Below are 22872 nucleotides of genomic sequence, written 5' to 3'. Positions count from 1 at the left end.
GTGGGACCATTCTGCTTTCCCAAAGCCTGTGGACTTAGAATAGCGGAGGTGGGGTCACTCAGAGTTTTGTTGCTTCAAGCAGGGGGAATCTGTATTGGGTAGCAAAAAATCAACAAATTCTCTCTAAATATTGGATGAAAGAACATCTTTAACCTGAACTGCAGTGGGACATGGATCATAACATTGATGGTATTCTTTGACCAATGTTTACTGATAGTAGCTAACAATGCTATATACTTCAGTTGGGAACCTGTTTTTTAAGTATCTGAGAAGGAAAGTATAAGCGGGAGTTACTCAAATTAGGACAGATTAAATGAATTCAGCCATTTAAATTAGGGTCACATATTGATTATGTGCCAGGAACTATAATAGATATTTGATTCACATTGGTTAGATAAAACAATCCATGATGTTATGGTTGTAATGATATGGCACAGAATGGGAAATTTTGTAATATTCTGGTTTTTTATTGCGCATATTACATGGAATCATGAATACACATATGAAGTGGCTCATATATTGAATATTTTGTTATATTTTTACACATTTTGGCCCTACGAATAAGTTAGTAATGCTTAGCCAATAAATATTGAAATACTTTCAGATGTTTTTGATTATCAGCTTTTCAGTTGATTGTTAAAAATGTTTTTTATCTTTAGTATCTTTTGATTCAGTGTCACACTACAAAATTCACCCATGAATTATGCATCAGTTTTCTTGGTGTAATGCTTATCAAATAAGAGTGTTTACCAAAGAGCCAATACTAAGTCTGAGAGTTCTTTAGACAGACTCCTAAGTATTCAATTAAATTTAAATATTAAATTTGAAGTATTATATATTTAAGAATAAATTTCTAATAGATGACTTTTTCTCTTTTTAAAATGGTACCTTATAACAAATATAATCGGGCTGAATTTCAAATAATACTTTTTGAAAACTTTTCCTTTATACATTTTATTATGGACAATTTCAAACATACAAAAGTAGAGAAAATAATGATTCCCATGTACCCTAGCACAATAAATATCAACTTATACCTATCTCATTTCATTTATATCCTACTCAAATTTTACTCTTCTTTTCTAAATTATTATTTTTCTTTTTTAAAATTGAATTAAAATTGCTATATAACATTATATAAGTTTCAGGTGTGCTACATTATAAGTTGAAATCTTGGACACTATAAAGTGATCACCACTAATAATTTGGATACCATCCAACACCATAAATTTACTCTTTCATCTATTTTACTTAACCGCCTACCCATCCTCCTTTTCCTCTGTAACCACCAATCTGTTCTCTGTATCTATGAGTTTGTTTTTATTTTTTAGATTTCACATATGAGTGAAATCATATGGTATTTTCTTTCTGTGTTTGACTTATTTAACTTAGCATAATACTCTCAAGATCCATTCATGTCGCTAATGGCAAGATTTCATTCTTTTTTATAGGATAGTAGTATACCATTGTGTGTGTGTATGTTTATATACTTGTATGTATCACATCTTCTACTCACCTATCAATGCACACTTAGGCTGTTTCCATATCTTCGCTATTGTAAATAAAACTCCAAAGAACATAGGGATGCATATGTCTTTTCAAATTAGTGTTTTTATATTCGTAGGATAAATACCCAGAAGTGGAATAGATGGATCATTCTGTTCTTAAATTTTTGAGGAATCTCCATACTCTTTTCCATAGTGGCTTCACCAACTTACATTCGCACCAGAAGTGTATGAAGTTTCCCTTTTCTTTACATTCTCTCTAACACTTGCTTTGTCTTGTCTTTTTGATAATAGCCATTCTAACAGATGTAAGATGATATCTCATTGTGGTTTTGATTTGCATTTATCTAATAATTAGTGATGTTGAACATCTTTTCATATACCTGTTGGCCATTTGTATGTCTTTGGAAAAATGTCTATTCAGATCCTCTGCCCATTTTTTAATCACATTGTGTGTGTTTTTGTTGTTGAGTTGTATGAGTATTATATATATTTTGGATATTAACATCCTATCAGATATTTGACTTACAAATATTTTTTCTATTCAGGAGGTTGATTTTTCATTTTGATGATGGTTTTCTTTGCTGTGCAGAAGCTAATTAGTCTGATGTAGTCCCACTTATTTATGTTTGCTTTTGTTTCCCTTGCCTTTGGAGTCAGATTCACAAAAAAACATCACTAAGACTCATGTTAAGGAGCTTATTACCTGTGTTTTCTTTTAGGAATTTTATGATTTCAGGTCTTACATTCAAGTCTTTAATCCATTTTGAGTTAATTTTTGTGTATGATAAAAGATAGTGGTCTAGTTTTATTGTTTCTACATGTGACTGCCCAGTTTTCCAAGCACCATTTATTGAAGAGGCTCTTCTTTCTCCATTCTTGATTCCTGTGCCATAAATGAACTGTTCATATATGTATGGATTTATTTCTGGGCTCTCAATTCTGCTCCATTGGTCTGTGTGTCTGTTTTTATGCCAGTACCATGTTATTTTGATTACTATAGCTTTGTAGTTTGATATAGGGGAGCATAATTCTTCTAGTTTTGTTTTTTCTCAAGATTACTTTGGTTATTGGGGATCTTCTGTAGTTTCATACCAAGTTTAGACTTATTTGTTCTAGTTCTGTCAAAAATGCCATTGGAATTTTGATAGGGATTGCATTCAATCTGTAGATTGCTTTGGGTAGTATGGACATTTTAATAATATTAATTCTTCCAAGACATGAACATGGACTCTTTCCATTTATTTGCATCTTTCTCAGTTTCTTTCATTAGTGTCTTACAGTTTTCAGTGTACATGTCTTTTACCTCCTTGGTTAAATTTCTTCCTAGGTATTTTATTCTTTTCCATGCAGTAGTAAATGGGATTTTCTTAATTTCTCTTTCTAATAGAACCTATCAGTGACGTTAAGTGATGACTTACTGTAAAGTGTTTTCCTACTTTCAGTGAGCCATTCTAGCAAGTTATCAAACCTGAGAAGGTGGTCGTGGAACCACCTTTTGTTACTTGTTTTCTGGCTGTTTTTGTAGTTTCTCCCTGATCCTTTCTTCTTTTCTTTTTCTCTTTCCTGTGGTTTCATGGCTTTTATTAGTATTATTTTTAGATTCTTTTATCTTTTTTTAATTTAGTATTAGTTTTTGATTTGTGATTGCCATGAGTTTCATATATAACATTTTATGCATATAAGTCTCCTTTAAGTTGATAGCCACTTAAATTTGAATACATTCCATATATTTACATTTTTACTGCTCCCTTACGTATTATATGTTAGATGTCACATTTTACATGTTTTTATTTTATGCATTCCTGAACTAATTGTTTAGTTAATTTTACTAATTTTGTCTTTTAACCTTTATACTTGTCTTTCTAGCTAACTAGTGATTCACTAGCATTACTATATATACCTTTTCCAGTGAGATTTTTACTGTTTTTTTGTTGTAGTTGTTATTTCTTTATTTCTTTTTCTTTTTTTGCTAGTTAAATGGCAGAGCCAGAATTTGAACCCATGTTTATTTTTTATTTATTTATTTATTATTAGTTTCAGGTATACAAAACAATGTAATAGACATTTATACCCCTCACAAAGTGATAACCCCCTCCCCAATCTACTACCCCTCTGACATTGCACACACTCGTTACGTTTCCACTGTCTCTATTCCTTATGCTGTGCTCCACTTCCTGTGACTATATATATATATATATATATATATATATATAATTATATATACAATTATAGTTGACATTCGTTATTATTTAGCTTCAGCTTCAGGTGTACACTGCAGTGGTCAGGCATGTACATCATCCCTGAAGTGGTCTCCCTAATAAGACAAGTGTCCATCGGATATCCTGTAAAATCTTTACATTATCGATTATATTCCCCAAATTGTCTTTCGTATCCCAGTGGCAATCTTGTCGTTACCGATTATGCTTTCTAATCCCTTCACCTTCTCTGTCATGCCCCCCCACCCCCATCTAGCAACCCTTAGTTTTTCCTCTATATCTCTGAGACTGTTTCTGAAGAGTTTGTTCATTTATTCTATTCTTTAAATTCCACATATAAGTGAGATCATATGGTACCTGTCTTTCTCCATCTGACTTATTTCACTTAACATAATGTTCTCTAGGTCCATCCATATCGTTGCTAATGGTAAGACGTCATTCTTCTTTATGGCCAAGTAATATTCCATTGTATAAATGTACCACAGTTTCTTAATCCAGTCATCTACTGATGGGCATTTCGGTTGTTTCCATGTCTTGGGTATTGTGAATAGTGCTGCAATGAATACAGGGGTGCATATATTGTTTTGAATTAGTGTTTTGTATTTCTCTGGATAGATACCTAGGAATGGAATTGCTGGGTTATAAGGTAATTCCATTTCCAGTTTTTTGAGACACCACCATACTGTTTTCCATAGTGGCTGCACCAATCTGCAATCCCACCAACAGTGCACGAGGGATGTTGTTATTTCTTGCTATCCTTTTTTTTGCAGCTTAAATAAGTCCGTTTAACATTTCTTGTAAGGCTGGTTTCCTTTAGCTTTTGCTTAAATGGAGAACTCTTAATCTCTCCTTCAAATTTGAATACTTTTGCTAGGGAGAAAATTCTTGGTTGGAAGCTTTTTCTTTTCAGCACATGAATATGTTATGCCACTCCCTTCTGGTCTGCAACGTTTCTGTGGAAAAATCTGCTGTTAGCCTTATGGGGTTTCCCTTGTGTTTAACAAGTTGTTTTTCTCTTGATGCTTTTAAGATTCTCAATTTACCTTTTTTATCATTATAATTATAATGTCTTGGTGTGTATCTTTTTGGGTTCTTCTTATTTGGAACTCTCTGGGCTTCCAGGACCTGGATGTCTACTTCCCCAGATTAGGGAAGTTTTCAGCTTTTAGTTCTTAAATAAGTTTTCAGGCCCCTTCTCTTCATTTTCTGGGATCCCTGTAATGTAAATGTTATCCCACTTGCTGTTGTCACAAAGGTCCCTTAGGTTATCTTCACTTAAAAAAATGATTTTTTTTCCTTTTTGTTGCTCTTCTGTTTTGAATCATTTTTATAATTTTGATCTTTGTTGAAGATATCACTGTGTTTATTCATTCTTCTCCTGAATTTGATGAGCCACTTTATGACCATTACGTCTAACTCTTTAGCAGGTATATTGCTTATCTTCATTTCAGTAAGGCCTTTTTCTGAGATCTTGTCTTGTTTTGTTTGGAACATATTTCTGTATCTCCTCATTTTGTCTGACTCTGTTTATTTCTATGTATTATCTGCCTCTCACAGTGTTGAAGGAGTGGCCTTGTGCCATAAGTGTCTCATCGGGTCCAGAAGCACATCCCCCCTGGCTGTCAGAGCCAGGTGCACAAAGTGCGTCCCCTGTGTGGGCTGTGCGTCTGCCAGTTGTGGCAGGGCCGAAGCTGTAGCACAGGGTGGGCAGGACTCTTACCTGGCCCTGCTGCTACATGAGACGTGGGTAGATTTTCTAAATTATTTTTAAGCAAATCTTAAGACATTATATCATTTCATGTAAATATTCTAGCATATATCTTTAAAAAGTAAGGACACTTTGGAAGACATAACCACAATTCTATTAACACCCCAAAATTTAACAATAATTCCCTAATATCATCAGATACATAATGTGTCTAGAAATTTCTCAAATTCATAAATTTTAATACTTTGTTGGTTGATTCAGGAGTTAAATGTGGTATATAAATTGCAGTTCTTTGTGTCTTGAAAGGCTGGGTGGATTTTTCACAGAGATTGAGTGTGGATATTTTAGGAGAAGGAACAGCATAAACAAAAGGACTATAGGATTGGTGAATTCAGAACTCCTCTTACTTATCCTTGAGGTCTTAGAACTCACTTCCTCCAGAAAGCTTCCCAGGCCTCTAGATTCCCTTGTTACCTTTTACTACCTCATTATGGCTTTTACCACCATATTTTGTAATGTGTTTATTTGACTAACTCTCCATGAGAATATAACGTTCTGAAATCAGGGGATATGTCTATTCTATTCCCAACACCTAACATAGTAACTGGCATCTGGTAGAATCTAAATAAATGTGTGTGCTTGACTTGCCATAATTTAAAAATCACTGTGTTTTTTGAGAGGCTATGTGGGTTGCTTTATCCAGTGACATTAGAAAGCACCAGATTTGTCAGGTAAAGATTCCCTATTCCAAGGGTGTGGGGAAAAGGGAATTGGTTTCAGATGTAGTAGACGTTATATACTCACAGTGTTAAATGATGAACAAAGGGTGTTTTGTTTGGCACATTGTTGGGCTGTTTTCCAATAGCAATAACCAATTCTCCAATTCTCCAATGCCAACTAGGTGTCCCACAATTCAATTCAATTTTGAAACTGTCCACCTGGGGTTAATGTCAGTTCCACAAGTTAAAAGGCTCAGTCCCACAAGACTGCTGTCACATCAGATGGCAGTCACTAGTACTGGGCCACGTGTACTTCTGATCTCCTATAAATCAGGGGTCCTGTAACCACCTTCTCAGGTTTGATAACTTGCTAGAATGGCTCACAGAACTCAGAAAACATTTTACAGTAAGTCCTCACTTAGCATCGTCGTTAGGTTCTAGGACTTTAAGTGAAAAGACATATAATGAAACCATTTATACTATATGCTAATTGATATAAAAAGAATTAAGTTCCTATAGCATCTCATCGGTGTTATAATGAAATATGAATGAAAATGAAATGAAATATAATGAAAAATGAATGAAACGACATTATTTGAGGACCTGCTGTACTTATATTTACCAGCTTAGTATAAAGAATATAACTGAGGAACAACCAAATGGAAGATACTCATAGGCAGGGTATGTAAGCTTCATGGCACAGGGCTTCCCTGCCCTCAGTGGCATGCCACACTGCCAGTACATTGATGTGTTCCCCAACCCAGAAGCCCCCAAATCTCTTTGTTTCAGAGTTTTTATAGTGCTCAATCTCCAGCTCCATCTTCCTTTTTGGAAGTGGGTTGGATGAGGCTCAAAGTGCCAAGCCTTTAATCACTTGGCCTTTCTGATGATCAACCCCATCCTGAGGCAACTTAGTGACCTGACCCTGTCACCTCGTTAGCATAAGCACTAGACTAGTATTGAAAGTGACTCATAAATAACAAAGACAGTCCTATCACTTAGAAAATTCCAAAGGTTTTATGGGCTCTGCTGGGGGTCAAAGACCAAATATATCTCTTATTATACCACATATACCAATGTTTTTAAAAAAATGTCAACCAGCTTTTAAAAGTCAGGTTTCTTGAATAATTATCCATCCTAACAACTTGCACTGAGTAGTGGTTGCCACCTTTATATGATCACTGTTAGTTTCCTGTTTGCCACAGTCCCCATTCCTAATGCAACAAATGTATAGTAGACCCTCCTTCCCCCTTATCCAAGTTTTTGCATTCTGGGGTTTCAGTTATCTGTGGTCAATTGAGGTCCAAAAATATTAAGTGAACAATTCCAAATATTGAGAGAGAGAGAGACAGAGAGAGAGAGAGAGAGAGAGAGAGATAAATATCATTCACATATTCCAGTATTTTGTTATAATTGTTCTATTTTATTATTTATTGTTGTTAATCTTTTATCATGCCTATTTATAAATTAAACTTTATCATAGGTATATCTGTATAGGAAAAAGATTTGTAAATATAAGGTTTGGTACTATCTGTGGTTATAGGAATCCACTGGGTGGGGGGCTCCCCCATAGGTGGGGGGGACTAATGTATGTGGGTTTACACCTGACCTGCGTAGCCCTTAAGACTTATAGTTTTGCTAAAAAGTAGTAGGTTGGTGCAAAAGTAATTGCAGTTTAAAAGGTTAAAAGTAATTGCAAAAGCCATAATTACTTTTGCACCAACCTAATACAAGGCTTGATTTAAACTTTAGCGGGCACAAATTTCTGTTCAGTTTGAGACTTCATCACCCAAGAGGAATTGAATCTTTGCTTTTATCGTGGAACCTTCTCCCAATCGAGTTGTCCAAAATATATTCAGAGATGTAGTTGAAAATGACTTAGATTGAGAAATTGCTGCATGGGAAGTATGTAATAATTATTCATACAGTTAGGAATGTAATTCTCATGTGCTATTTATAACTTACTACTATTTGAAACATATGAAATCGCCATTCTTTGTGGATTAAAAATTGTTAAATATTGGCAATTTCATGTTTCCTAAATATTTGTATATGGCTGAATTAGGTAATTTCACTATTTGAGGATATGTTAGAGGATTTTGTGCTTTTTTTTTTTTTCAAGATTAACTCTTTATTTGTACCCCAATCTTATCATTCATCTCTTTACTTGCCATTAGAAAATAGGGAGATAAATGGGTACAGTTATAAGTAAATGTGGATTTGTGAATGGGAAAAAGCACAGGGCAAGTCTTGTTTTTCCATACAAGTGCCTTTAATAACATTTCAGTTCAGAGCAGCACATTTTTCAAGTAGAAAGGGCTGTATGTAAGCTTAGCTGATGGTGTTTCATCGCAACACCCTCACTCTTCTGAAATCAAAATATAGTACAGGTATCAACATTTTGAGGCTTAAATCATAATTACTAAATTCCTAATGAAAAAAGACTTTTGCTTGGTAATGCTATATTTCAGGTACTATGTTATTTCTTTAGTTCTGTTAATTGTCATTCTCACATGAAACACTGATTAGAATGAAGTGTTCTTGTGAAAGTTTAGAAAGTTTCCAAATTGGTAAGTATACTTTCATTCATCTGCTGAGGTTAGTTGTAATCAATAATGTCCTTTTGTTAAATATAAAGGAAGTCATGGTCTTGGAATATTGGGTCCAATTTTAAGGGCATTTTGGGAACCTAGGTGTTAGACATTATGTGTGAAATTTATTCAGACCATTTTATTGTTTTTAAATACTTCATCCTGTAAGAGAAAAGAAGAGGGAGTGAAATTTAAATGAATCACTGAAACTAATGATTATTAATGGTGTTTGTAAAAGATAAGCAGAGGAAAAGAGTAGTAATATGATACTTCGAATGGCAGCAGCTGGCATTCCACAGTCATAAGGGATAATTGAGCATGGACTGTGACGATGGCAAAGAAACCTTATTTTTTAAGACTTATTTTATATTTCTAGTGCTTTATTTCTGAAGCATCAGATTGGTAATTTAATATCTTCCTTGAACATCAGCTGTATTTTACAAGTTTTTGAATAAGATTATGCCTGCAGTCTTAACTGTATTTTACTCAGGGAACTAACCATCCTAGTTTGCCTGCGTTGGGAGGTTTCCTAGAACATGGGACTTTCAGTGTTAAAACCAGGAAAATCTCAGTCGAACCTTTCATTTTAAAAGTTAGTAGAATGGAGACAATGCTAACAGGATTAGGAGGTATTGAATAGTCCTGTAAATTCTTTACCATTAAAATTTAGAAAATTGTAATTTGAAAACATTATTTCAGGAAAACACTTCTTTTATAGAAGGTAAGCTTGATATTTTTGTTTTAATTGCTTTGGAAATGTAAAGGTTAAATTGCTTTTGTGCCTTATTCAAAAATCAAAAATAAAAACACGTTATTGACCCTATGGTTAGGTAGATAACACCAACTAGTAATATGACATGCTATTAATAATGAAAATGCTAGGAATAAATTATTAGTTAAAAAAAAGTTGCAGTGTGGGAATCCTGATAAGATACACATAGTCAATGCTTTTAAAAATACTAAACAAATATAAAATACTCTTTTTTTATACTTAGTTTTCCTGTATTGTTGTGTGACATTTTCTTAACAAAAATAAATAGCTTAGTGGATGTTGCTTAAACTTTTCTTTTCTTTTTTCTTGCAATTATATATGGTCCTAATCTTGAGTTTTTATAATGTGATAGAACTTTGAAAAAATTTATCACCACACTTTTAGTTTACAATTTACATTTTCTTTCTTTTCTTTCTTTTTTGTAATATTAGGTCAAACAAAATAATGTGATTAAGAATCTAATTACAGACTATTAACAGCATGTGCTGTGTACTAATCTTTATTCTGAACTCACTTTGGGTATCAGCCTACTTTTCTCAACAAGGGGGTACTTAAGTTAATTGCTTCATTAGAAACATGCATTTAGCCCTTTATGATCTGTAAGTACAACTCGTTGGCATAGCTGAGAAGTTTGAACACCTGCAGTCCAAGCAGCTTGAAAAGAAGCCACAACTTACAATAAAGGAAAATGAAAGAAGCTCAAGTTCAAAATGGTGTTATCAATGATACAGTGTTGTCACTAACTTGAGCTGACCTAAGAGAGTTGGCTTCTGCACTGCTCCTTATCAGCATCCAAAAAGGCATACAAAATTCTTTGTAAACTAATTTAAAAAGTGTCTTGTTTATTCAGAGGCAACTGTGAATGGTATTTGTTCAGAGTGTAGATCACATCAATTGCATACCAGCCAACAACTTATTTCTCTTCTGAAAGAGAAGCCAAGTATCAAAGACACAAAGTACTAAAGATAAGCTTCTCAATTCTCAACTGTTCTAAGCCTCAATAAAGCTACTGATGTACAAATTGGGGTGGGACCCAACTGTTTCCACCTGCAGGCTTGTCTTAGATCCTTGGCTCTGGCTAGGAGAGGTGCTGATACTAGTCCCGACCTTTAGTGCCCTTAGAAAACAAAACCAGGGTTTTCTTATGGCCCTAATCAATCAGTCCCTCTGAAGAGGCTTGCACCCCCTTTCTTCAAGTAGTCTTAGGGCAAAAAAAAAAAAAAAACAAACCTGTGGCTATTTCCATTTGCAAGGCTGGTGAAAGCAAAGAGGTTGTTGTTTTGTTCTTACTGAATCCTAAAAAAAATACCAAGTCATTCTTTCTTTTCTTTCCGTGGTTGATTGTTAGATATTTTGTACTTGATATTTAATGAGTGTAACCTCAGTAAGGAAAAGAATTAAGTACTTTCAAAACTAGTTCAAATAGTGTATTATCAGGAAATTAAGACTTAGCTGATATAAAGAAAACATTCGTGAGACTAGTTGAGGCACAAAAAACTTATAGAAAACTGAATTGTCACATTTGGGCTGTTAATATGTTAAATATTTAAACGTGGTTCACATATAGCATCCATAGTTTCAAATCCAAAGTTTACTAAAATAATAGAATCTTTAAAATAATATAATTTCATTTTTTGTGCTGAATACCTAGATTTAATCAGAAAATTGGAAAATATTTGAAACATGAATAATTCAAAGCTGTTGTTAAAACTAATCTGATCCCTGAATATCTTTTTAACGTTATTGAGATTAAAGTCCTTTATATAATTGTGAAAGTAGGATTAGTTATGGACAGGAATCTGGAATATCGAATTTTAAACTAATTTATTTCTAGAATTTAAAATTTGTGACTTGTTTAAAATATGGTGAAACATAGCAGTGAAACCAACTGCCTTTTTAGAGTAATAATTCTAAATGCTGTGTTTTCCTTCACACAGTTACATTAACTGCCAACAATAGCCATGGTTCGTGAGGCACATTTAAGAAGAAATAATCCGTGTATGTGTGTTTGTATATGAACTCTATAGAGGCAAAACATGGCATTCAAAAATAGTTTCTATCACTCTCCTTTCCCCCAGAATCGTGGGTTTTGGACCCATTAGAATTATGTAAGCTTCTAACTATGTGTCTTTTTCAATGACTGGCATAGGAAAACAGTAACACATTTTCCAGTAATTTTTAAATTTAAGGATTACAGAGCGTGTGAGTAATTTACTGCATGTTAAGTGTATTGACTAATTGATCTAAAAGACATAATCACAAATGGAGAAAGCCTTTTAGAATTAAGCACATAGGCAAAGAAGACCTCAGTGTAGGAAAAAATTTTGACGAAATGAAATATTTAAAAATAATTATTTTTTTAGTGATTATGATGTAGTTAACCGTACAAATTTGCATATTTTAAAAATGTGCACATGCTTAATTGATGTGGCTGCAAGTATGGTTATTTTATAAGTTGGTGTTTAACTGGAAGGATAATATTTTCCTGAGTAAACTTTAGGTAGAAATTAGAATTATTGCTAATTTATCCATTTGGAGGTGTCTTACACTCTTAATTTTAGATAGTTTTCCCTTTCATAATGGAAGTTTCTCTGCTTCCTTGTGCTGTACCATAGTACAGCTCTAGCATTCTATCATTAAGTATCTTTCCTACTCCCAAAAGATTGAAATCTGTAGTTAAGTTAGTCTTGTTTTGTGAGCAGCTGACAAAGTGAGTTTTTATTGTTATATTTAATTATTAATTGAGAGAAATATGATGCTTCATTTATGCAAACATAATAGTTTTAAATTGAAAAAGCAAATTAAAAGTCCTGATTTAAAAATTTGCTCTTATTAAAAGTTAACCACTTGTCAATGAAATGCCAATTAATAATTTACATCTGGATTTTTTGTAGCATATTGTGTATATTGGTCATAAAAATTTGAAGCAATTTTACACTCTTCTCCCAAATAAAAGATTAAAGAATATTCTTTTTGCTTTTTAAGGATCATCTAGTAAGAGATTCATGCTATGCCATTAAAGAATAATTTTCTCTAGTTTTCCATCTTTGAAGTTTGTGCTTTGTTCTTGGTTTTGACTTCTTATAATATTTTTTGCTTTGCATATTTGTAATTTTTAGGTTATTTCTTTAGTTTCGTTTGTTAGCTTCTATAGTTTATACATCTCTTCATGAAGTGCACATGGTCAAAAGATATTCCAGTATTAGAAAAAATATAGTTATTGCTTTGAACTATTATGTAGGTGCACAAGTAATTGCGGTTTAAAAGGTTAAAAATAATTGCAAAAACTGCAATTGCTTTTGCACCAACCTAATAAATAATATGTGTTACACTGCAGTCTAGTAAATTTGAAATCAATCTGGGCAAGATTCTAGAGTGAATTATCAGAAGAATGGTTTTTTGAATTCATAGAAAAAGAACCCCTAATCATTAGAAATGAAAGTGGGTTGCTAAGAAAAAGTCTCAGTCTCAATTTATTTTCTTTTTGTAAAAACAGTATTGCCAAACTGGTAGAGTAGGTAGCTTTTACAAAGGACTCTTGTGAATCGTTGTAATTTCAGTGAAGTAGCAGCAGTATATCTACTGAGTAGTGATTGGTATCTGTGAGATGCTTGTTTCTAATGGCAAGCCACAGAAGTCTACTCTTGAGCTTGTTCTGCTAACATTTTACGTAAATGATTTTAATACTTAGAAGAGAGATTTATCCAATTTTTAAATGGCAAGGCTAGGGAGAGATTATAAATGTGTTGGATCACAGTAACAGAATCACAATTCAATGTAATCTTGACAAGCCAAATATAAAATTGCATCCCTGCAAAAACAAACAAATAAAATTGAACTTTGTACACATATTTGGTCACATGACTGATGACGAAGTGCAGTGCAGTGGGGAAAGGATAGTCCTCAATAAATAGTAGCAGATCAATTATATATCCATGTCGAAAAAATGTATCTTGATCCCTTCCTGACACAATGCACAGAAATCAATACCAAATGAATTGCAGACTGAAGTATGAGAAATAAAATTATAAAGCTTTTAGGTAAGCATAGGAGAGCATCTTAGTGACCGAAGAATGCACAAAAAGTATTAACCATAGCATAAATATTTTGATAAATTCTAACTTCATTAAAATTAAGAACTTTTCATCCAAAGATACCATTATGACAGTGAAAAGGTAACTTACAGAGTGGAAGAAGATATTCATAGTAATATATCTGTAAAAAGATTCATATCTAAAAATATAAATAATAAATAAAAAAGAAATAAAGAACAAATTAATAAAACATCAATAAGGAAAAGATTGAACAGGCACTCCACAAAACAGGATATTCAAATGCTCAGTAAATTTATGAAATGGACTCAACATCATTACTCATCATGGAAATATAATTAAAACTACAATGTCTATCTACATATATAATACACATATCTATCAAAAGGAGTAAAATTGAAAAAATGAGAAATGTATTCAAGGATGTGGAACAACCTCTCATATACCAAGTGTAAATTAGTACAAACCTTTTAAAAAACTTTTGGCTGTATAGTACCAAAACTGAGTATACATGCTCGTATATCCTCTGATATAGCAATTTCACTGAGAAGTACATACACTCAGAGGTATTTACCCAACAGAAATGCATAGATATTCACTAGAATGTTTATGGCAGCACTATTTGTGATAGTTAAAACCTGGTAAATACTCATGTACCTATCAATAGTAGAATGGATAAATAAATGGTACTATTATGTACATAATTCTATAGAATACTATACAACCACGGACACGATCCACAGCTTTAAGAAACAACATGGATAAATTTCTCAAATATAATATTGAGCAAAAGACACCAGACAGAAAGTAAAACATGCTGTGAGATTATATTTACGTGAAAGTGCAAAGACACTCAAACTCTAATTTATGTTACAAGTGAGGAGAATGTTTATTTGGGAACATAGTGATCAGCAGGGAGGTATTATGAGAATAAGTTCTTGGGTGGTAATGTTCTCCTTCTTGATCGAGGTACTGCTTACATGGATTTGTTCAATGTTAAACTAATCAAGTTGTATTTTTGATATGTGTGTGTTTCCCTGGGTATAATACTTTGAAACAAAGTTTTAAAAATGCAAAAAAAAGAAAAAAAAAAGAAAAAAAAGTTTTTTGGCCTTAGGCTGTGTAGCTCGATATAACACGTGTCTATAACAGGGTGTTCCCGTCTCCGTGGGCTGAGTAACTGAGCCTGGGAACTTCTTTCTTGGAGAAGGCATGACTGACTGGACACTGCCAACTCTTGGGTTCTGAGATTTTCTTTTCTTACTCTTTGTGCTTATGCTCTTTTTTCATTTCACACAGTCTTTCTCCAGACAGAGAAATTGGCTGTTGAATCTTTTGGAAAATTTACTGTTCCTGTTGTTGAAAATAGTAATTTTTATTCAGCTACATGACTTATGCAAATCATTCACCATTTATGGGCCTCTCCTTTTTGCATCTGTAAAAACTGAATCAGTATTGCATAGAACTATGATTTACTAAGCTTGGTAGTTGTTTAACTATTATAGGTTATTTAAAAAAAAAAAAAAAGATCTTATTTTCTTGATGCTTTGTATAGCTGAGATACCAGTAGGAAAACATCACTATTTCATAGTCACAGTTTCTGGCAAAAATATTAATTTTATTTTTTTATAATAGGTGAATAGAAATGAAGAGAAAAGTAAGCAGAATCCATTTTGCTTCTGAACCTGATGTAATTCATTTCCTACAACTCACTTGGGAGAAAACACTAGGATCCGGTTTTGTTATTACACTTACTGATGGTCACTCAGCATGGACCGGGACAGGTAATATTAAAAGCGAAATTCCAACAATCTACTGTTTTTCAATTCTCAGTGATATTTCAGATTGAAGTGTTTTTTTTTAATAGATGTTGGATACGATTAACATGATTTCTTTTACTTATTGTTGCTGACTAATTCATATAGATTTGTAATACTTACTGCCATTTTCTATAATTAGTATTACTAGAAAGATAGAAAAATAAGCTGATGTCCCAGCAAACTCTGGTTACCATTTGAGCCTTAGTACATGGTCTTGGTTGGAGGTTTTAAATGATCTCTTTATACAAAACATAAATAGTACTTTTTAGATGTATCTTTTCTTAGGACCCCAGGGAGACAGTGGAAGGCAGGGAAAAGGGGTTGGTTGGGTGAAGGGTTTGTGTTGGATTAGTGGAGTAGGGTGGTGGTGCTTTTCTTTTTATTTCATATGCTTATATTGTTTGAATTAATTTCCCGTGAACATGTACCACATTAGTAACAAAACAGAACTCACAGTTTAAAACTTTGTAATGCAATGTTCAGACTTATATACAGGATTTTGGCAATTATTTTATGAAATAATGTTTGATTATTTTTATCTTTGGTGATGATCTTTCTAAAAAGGCTAATGGCCCTGAAATAATTCATGGAGCATGGCAGGTATAAAGTAAAAAATCTAGAATTATGCTTTACTTATACAGCAAAGTTTTAATACTCTTCTAAAGTATTTTATCAAAAAATTTAAAAAACTATTTCTAAACCTATGCAACAGTCATTTCTACAGTTGTGAATGACGTTTTAGGTAAAATAATTTTGAAAGTTAATTTACATGCTATTTGTATCTTCAATCAACTTTTGAAATATTTCTCTAAAATTTGTTACTTTGATTATTATATCACACTTTAAATTTACATACATTGTGAAATTCTGTTACTTGAATGTTAAAAATTCTGTTATACAATACAGTGAAACTGAATTTACACTTACAGGATTTTTTTTGCATTTTATGAGAGAGAGCAAGGAATTATAAGAATTATTGATATAAGAATTATTGTAAAATAAAAAAAATAATTCAAGGGTAATGTTTGCAGTACCTGTTATATATGGTATCTAGTTAAGCCATAAATTTCTACATAAGAGAAATCAGTTGTTGGTTGTTGTGCAGGAATGGAGGAAAATTTGTTAGGTTAGCTCTGTGTATGCTGGTAAAGTTTCACCCAGATGACAGTAGATTTGTTTTAGGGTAAAGGGGGTACACAGGGCTAAAGACCATGGCAGTAGGTTAATTCTAGTCATTTGTGGGAGAAGAACTGTTCTGACAGCACAGCCTGAGAGGCAGGTCCTAGCTGAAGTGGTTGCTTTTATATGCGGGATTCAGTATTTTAACTTAGATATTTCTAATTGACAAACGGCGTATTCAGTATAATGAGAAGTTATGGTCAAACAGAGGAACTGGGGTGCCTTAAGAGCCTTAATTATCAAAGGAAAAGATTCAATTCGAATCCAGTCAGTAAACCTCATTCACCAAGGCAAAGAACAATAATTATATGTTTAAATTTTTTAAAATCACTACTCATTGGGGGGAAAAAAGAGTAATCTTATTAATACTTAAATCTTAATTTAACCCTAAATTTAAGTTAAATTTACATTATGGGTCATTTTGTTTAAGTCATACAATGAGTACTGGCAGTTTTTCTTAATACGATTAATAAGAATATTATTTCACTAGACTAGGTCCATTGACAGCAAGGAATGTATCTGATTTGTCTGTATGAGTATCTTGACTAGTACTTAGAACATACATGTTTAGTGGATATTCTTTGAAAGAAAGAATAAAAGGATGCCTCAAATATATAAAGCTGGTTAGGAAAAGAAAAAGTGAACTATTCATTTTAGAGTCAGCATATTTTTTTAATGAAAACTCTAGTTCAATATTTATTGTTGGCATTGGTTATAAATGCAGTATGTTCTAGCATTTATTTTCTAGCTAATGGAATTTGGTGTGACAAAAGTGTAATATTGAACTTCTGTACCCTTGGGTGGATTGGCTTCCAGTGCTGAACAAGTTTTCAAACAAAATTTTACAGTGCACTGTGTGTGTTAATTTTATTTTCAAATATATCTAATAAAGTTTTAAATCTTAACATATGTTCTATACTTTCGTTATTCATTTCTATTTTCTTGTTTAAATTTCAGGGACAAAATAATGAAACCAAATAATATAACATTGTTTCCATGTTTAAGGTTTATTACATAAATATAATTTGGTTTGGCACTTTACAGATAGACAATAATATGATTAAGAACATTGAAACAATTAAATAATTGAAACATGAAAATGAATTTCCTTCCTATACCTCATCCTGTTTTTTATACGACTTTTTGATTGCTGCAACCTTCAATTTGGATAATTTTTTTCTCTTTTCATTTGAGTGAAATTAAAAGGATGTGGGGTTCCTTTTAATCTCCCACACACTAAACTCACTGATTTCTTTTCCATTAGCAATGTTTTATCTAATGAATGTTTTGGAGTCTAATTATCTTGTGGTCTGTCATCACTTCAACATTATGGGGGTTATATCACAGGGTTAAGTCACAAAGTGGGTTAATGATCGATGAATATTATGTGAGTTATAAGAATTTCAGTCAGCAATAAAAACTTATATCACCCCTCTCTGGAGTTGTTTAAATTTCATTGAATAGTAAATTAAACTTTATTAATTCGTCTATTAGCAAATAATTATATCCACTTATGTTTGTCCTAAATATTGACAGGGCTCGGTGGAAAAAGGAATTTTAATAGATGAAGTAGCTCAGTAGGTCCATGATGTGATACCATAAAGAAACCTAAATGAGGCCATTGGTCTTCTGAGCTCTAACACAAACTTAAGATATCCAGTTTTTGGTTAGTGACACATAAGGATCCACAGGAAAGAATCTTCTTTCCTCACTTACGTTTTCACCTACTCACAAATAGTGTTAAAGTGGTGCTTTCCTGGCTCCTACCTGAGAAAATTTTCGTGTTTTGTGGTCATGTTGACCTGCTCGCTTTTCATAACATTATGGGACTCATCTGTATCCTTGCCGAATTTCATTATTTCCATGGCTTTTATTCTTAGTCACTGAAGTTTGTGGAATGCTTACAGCTGTGCTTCTTCCAGTTGTTTTTAGCACAATATTCAAAACTGGTGATCAAGTTGTTTTTCCAAGATTGAAGTTCTAAATGGGCAGTCAAAACTTCACATTTGCTGTTACAGGAAATGTTCAAGTACATTTAAAAAAAAAACTGGTACCTTTTTTAAAATACAGTTTTTAAAGGGGATGTGTAAGTAGATAATTTCCTTTCATGTTTTTTCTTCCCCCAAATGAAATATTCCATAATAATAATCAGCATGGATACAGTAATATAAGAGGATATGTAAAATGTCAGCACTTTAATTTAGGCTCCATGAGACTGGCATTTTTGTCTCTCTTTTTAACTGTTGAGTCCCTGACGCCTAGAATGGTGCCTGGCACATACTAGATGCTCATTAAGCATTTTAGAATAAATGAATCAATAAATTATATTAAATATGTTTAGGTCGGTAACTTTTCACTTTAATGAAATTTAGAATACTTTTAACTAGATATTTTATTAATAACATTTATTTTTATTTTCTTTTGTGTTTTATAAGTTTTTCTGTAGCTGCATTAAAAGTGGCTTCTAGAGACTTATTTTCTATTTCTCTATGAAATAATTGTTCTCCTTAGGTATTTGTAATTCTTCAAAATTATCCAAACAAAATATGAAATTATTCCTCGTATAGGAAGCATTTGCCTTCTTAATTTTATATTTTTCTCGGAAGCGCTAATTGGGTATTTGAAAAGCCAAGAGATTTGATAGTAATGATCGTCTTAAATATACATCTGCTTCAGGGAGAGAAAAAATATGTAAAAGTATTTTAGAAGCTGTAAAAATCACATAAAAATGTAAGACATTTTATTCTTACCTGTTTTCAAAGGCTGTGTTGAGATTCATTTCAATATCAGTGTTACTATCAAAAATTTCTCATGAAATATATATAGATACATTCCAAGACTCTCTTCTTCATTGTCTGTCATGTAGCTTCCAGACACTTGATAGCACTCAGACCAAAGTTATGAAAAGCTGTGTTATGGTTTTAGGGATTCTGTAATCAAGACTTCATTATTTTTTGTAGTATTTCATACTATAGTATATGTGTTTTTTAACATCATGGAAGGAAATAATTTATCCAGTATTCCATATCTTTGCCTTACCTCAAAACTAACAACTAGAGAGACATAAATATGAATCCCAACTTCACCACTTACTGACTCTATGACCCTAGATAATTATCTGATCTCTCTGGGCTTCAATTTTCTCATGTGTAAAATGAAAACAAAGTCTAGCTTTCTGTGTTATGAGGAATGAAATAGATAAATATAACCTTTAAATATAAAAGTATAGAACCATATTGTCTTTCATCTTTGTGGCAGCCTGAGTTAACACAGGAAACCACCAAATCACACCCATATTCCAAACAAATGTAGATTACATCTTCTAAATTGAAAAGCAACAGACACATCACAGCTTTTGAATGTAAGAAAGAGAAAATTCCAAGTATGAAGAGATACCTGGAAACCAAAATTGTTAATGGGAACTACAGCTTAACTATAGGTTCATGGAATATCTGAACTACATATATGTCTAACTGACTGTGATTGTAATACCTGAGTGGGGTAGGCTTCTTAAGGAACTGGAACTGATCTCTTGACGTGAAGGACACTGGAAGTGTTATCTTAATGAAATCATCATTAGAATCAGACCAGTCAATAAAGGCTATGAGTGAATAAATGCCCCAACAAAGATCAGAACCCTAAGCCTCTGTCAAGTATAAGTGGGAGTTTTAAATTTAAATTCTTTGCCTCAAGTGTAAAAATCAAGTAAAGAAATTAACTTTCAAAATTGGTTCAGAATGGTGAAACCTGTAGAGACCCCTGGAAAGGCAAACCAGCAACTTTCATTTAAGACCACCTCTGCTGCCCAGAGCTCTTGATTATTTGGTTAGAGGAGAGCCATGCTGAGACATTATAAAGCATGAAAGAAAAAAAGCAGAATGAGAATGTGTCAGGATAGGAGAAATGGAATTAATACCCAGGAACCACACATAAAGACCGATCTGAAATTAATTTTAAACATGTTTAAAACCTTCAAATTTTATACGGAGTGTGGAGCAGAAACAGGATATTATGAAAAAGAAAGACAATATCTAAAATTGAAAATATAATTATTGAAGTAAATATCTTTATGGATGAATACGAGTGAAAACATCAGCTTTAACTATACCTAGGTGAGAGAACTAGAAGACAGATGTAGTAGAGTGTGTATGCTGGAGAGGAGACACTAGGTAAATATTAGTTCCCTTCCCTTTCCTTTCTCATCAACTCCTTTCACCCCCCACAATTTCTGTTGTTAGCAAATAATGAGATGAGAAGAATGAACTCCACTTTTACTTTAATTTGACTGCCCATGTGAGTGAGAAATAGACTACAGACTATTTAATCTCTTTATTAATGGCGACAAGGAAGAAAGATATAGGAAATAATTTATCTAACCATAACCTAGGAGCAGATTCCATGTTTCTCTGAGAGTAAGACCTAACCAGCAAATAAGCCCTAGCATGATTTTTCAGGATGACATCCCCTGAACATAAACCCTAATGTGTCTTTTGGAGCAAACCTTAATATAAGACCTGTTCTTATTTTCTGGGAAACTCAGTACATAAGATGGTAGTTTCTGTGGTAATTTACAATGCATGTATTTCATCTGAGAACAGAGAAAAAAATGCAGGGAGTCTAATACTTTTCAGATAAGATCTGAGACCAAATGTGTTTTCTCAAAAATTGCTAGTTCAGTTAAAAGGTATAATTTAATTTAAAATTTTATGGTGTGGGGTTTGAGTTTAGTTTTTGCTTAAATTTCTGTTATATAAGTAATAAATTAGTAGCAACAGGTAAATATGTTTATATGTTTAGAAATTTATTTTTCACTTCATAACTTTTATTAATGTTTCCCATAGTTTGTGAATCTGCGATTTCCCAAGAAGCTGATGACATGGCAATGGAAAAAGAGAAATATGTTGATGAACTGAGCAAAGCATTGGTGTCAGGAGCAGGACCAGCTGATGCATACAAGTTTAATTTTTCTAAAGAGTCTTGTCATTTCTCCTTTGAAAAAATCCTGAAAGATGTTTCAGTAAGTAAAACTGCAAAATGTGATAAGATGTCAAAGCACTTATGAAGTGTTATTTAAATAACTAGCATATTATTCTCAGAATACCTCAGAATTCAAAGTTTGAAAAGTACTTGGTTTCCAAGTTAGAAATATGTTTCCAAGTTATGGTAAATGCTTTGTATTAATGAATTATAAAAAATAATTACTGGAAAATGTATTTCAGTTTTTTTTTTAATTGGGGAAGGGGAACAGGACTTTAGTGGGGAATAGTGTATACTTCCAGAACTTTCCTCCAAGTCAAGCTGTTGCCCCCTCAATCCCAGCCGTGGAGGGCGCCGCCCAGCCTCAAGTTGCCGTCCCTTCAGTCCTAGCCACGGAGGGCTCAGCCCAGCTCCAGGTCCAGTTGTGGCCCCCAGCTGCAGGGAGCACAGCCCACCATCCCCCGCGGCAGCGCAACTTGCAACCTTGTTCTTGAGAGGCTGCGCTCCAACCAACTGAGCCATCCAGGAGCTCAGTGGCAGCTCAACTCAAGGTGCCGTGTTCAATCTTAGTTGCAGGGTCGGAGCCCACCATTACTTGTGGGACTCTAGGAATTGAACTGGCAACCTGTGGTTGAGAACCCACTGGCCCATGTGGGAATCGAACCGGTAGCCTACGGAGTCAGGAGCACGGAGCTCTAACCGCCTGAGCCACCAGGCCTGTCCCCATTTTTAATGCTTTTTAATTAAGTATTTTAGAGATAATTACATGAGTGAACAGTTCTGAAAAGGTCAGAATTTTTAAGCCATTGAGACAAAATCTGTTGAAATAAGTTTGGGAATACTGTAGTTTCCCCAAAATAAGACCGGGTTTTATATTAAGGTTTGCTCCAAAAGATGCATTAGGGCTTATGTTCAGGGAATGTCATCCTGAAAAATCATGCTAGGGCTTATTTTCTGGTTAAGTCTTATTTTCAGGTAAACATGGTATATTGATTTTAAGAAAGAAAATAATACATTCACCTTTGAGTATTAATAATTATGACATTTTCTACTTATTAGAATGTATTTGATATAGTTCAGTGTAGTAGGACTTATAATTAGGAATTAAGATGTTTTACTTATATTTTCGAACTTAGATGTATTATAATAGAAGGAAATAACTCACCCCAAGCTTTACAAAGCAAACTTGCATGCTTTTATATACAAGGATATCTGCTACTCATCCTGCTCATTACCTACACCAACTGAGATCCAGTTGGATGATTTATTTGTCAAAAGTGTCATACTTACTGTTTGTATATTTTACTCAAGTTTATAGGGTAGAGATTGA

General features: G+C 33.2%; 1 protein-coding gene across 2 annotated transcripts in view; it reads left to right on the top strand.

The window, feature by feature from the left end:
• The window catches only part of XRCC4 (X-ray repair cross complementing 4), a 251860-nt gene that overhangs the window by 10292 nt on the left and 218696 nt on the right, over positions 1–22872 (top strand). For both annotated transcript variants that reach the window (XM_081053815.1, XM_081053816.1), the window contains 2 exons: positions 15202–15350; positions 21407–21582. In XM_081053815.1, the coding sequence (XP_080909941.1) occupies positions 15212–15350; positions 21407–21582 (315 nt within the window). In that variant the 5' untranslated portion in view covers positions 15202–15211. The remainder of the gene's footprint in view (positions 1–15201; positions 15351–21406; positions 21583–22872) is intronic.

The sequence above is a fragment of the Rhinolophus hipposideros genome, assembly GCF_964194185.1.
Source record: "Rhinolophus hipposideros genome assembly, chromosome: 7".
Classification (NCBI taxonomy): Eukaryota; Metazoa; Chordata; class Mammalia; order Chiroptera; family Rhinolophidae; genus Rhinolophus; species Rhinolophus hipposideros.
Note: the sequence above shows the minus strand (reverse complement) of the source record. Positions and strands in the feature narration are given on the sequence as shown.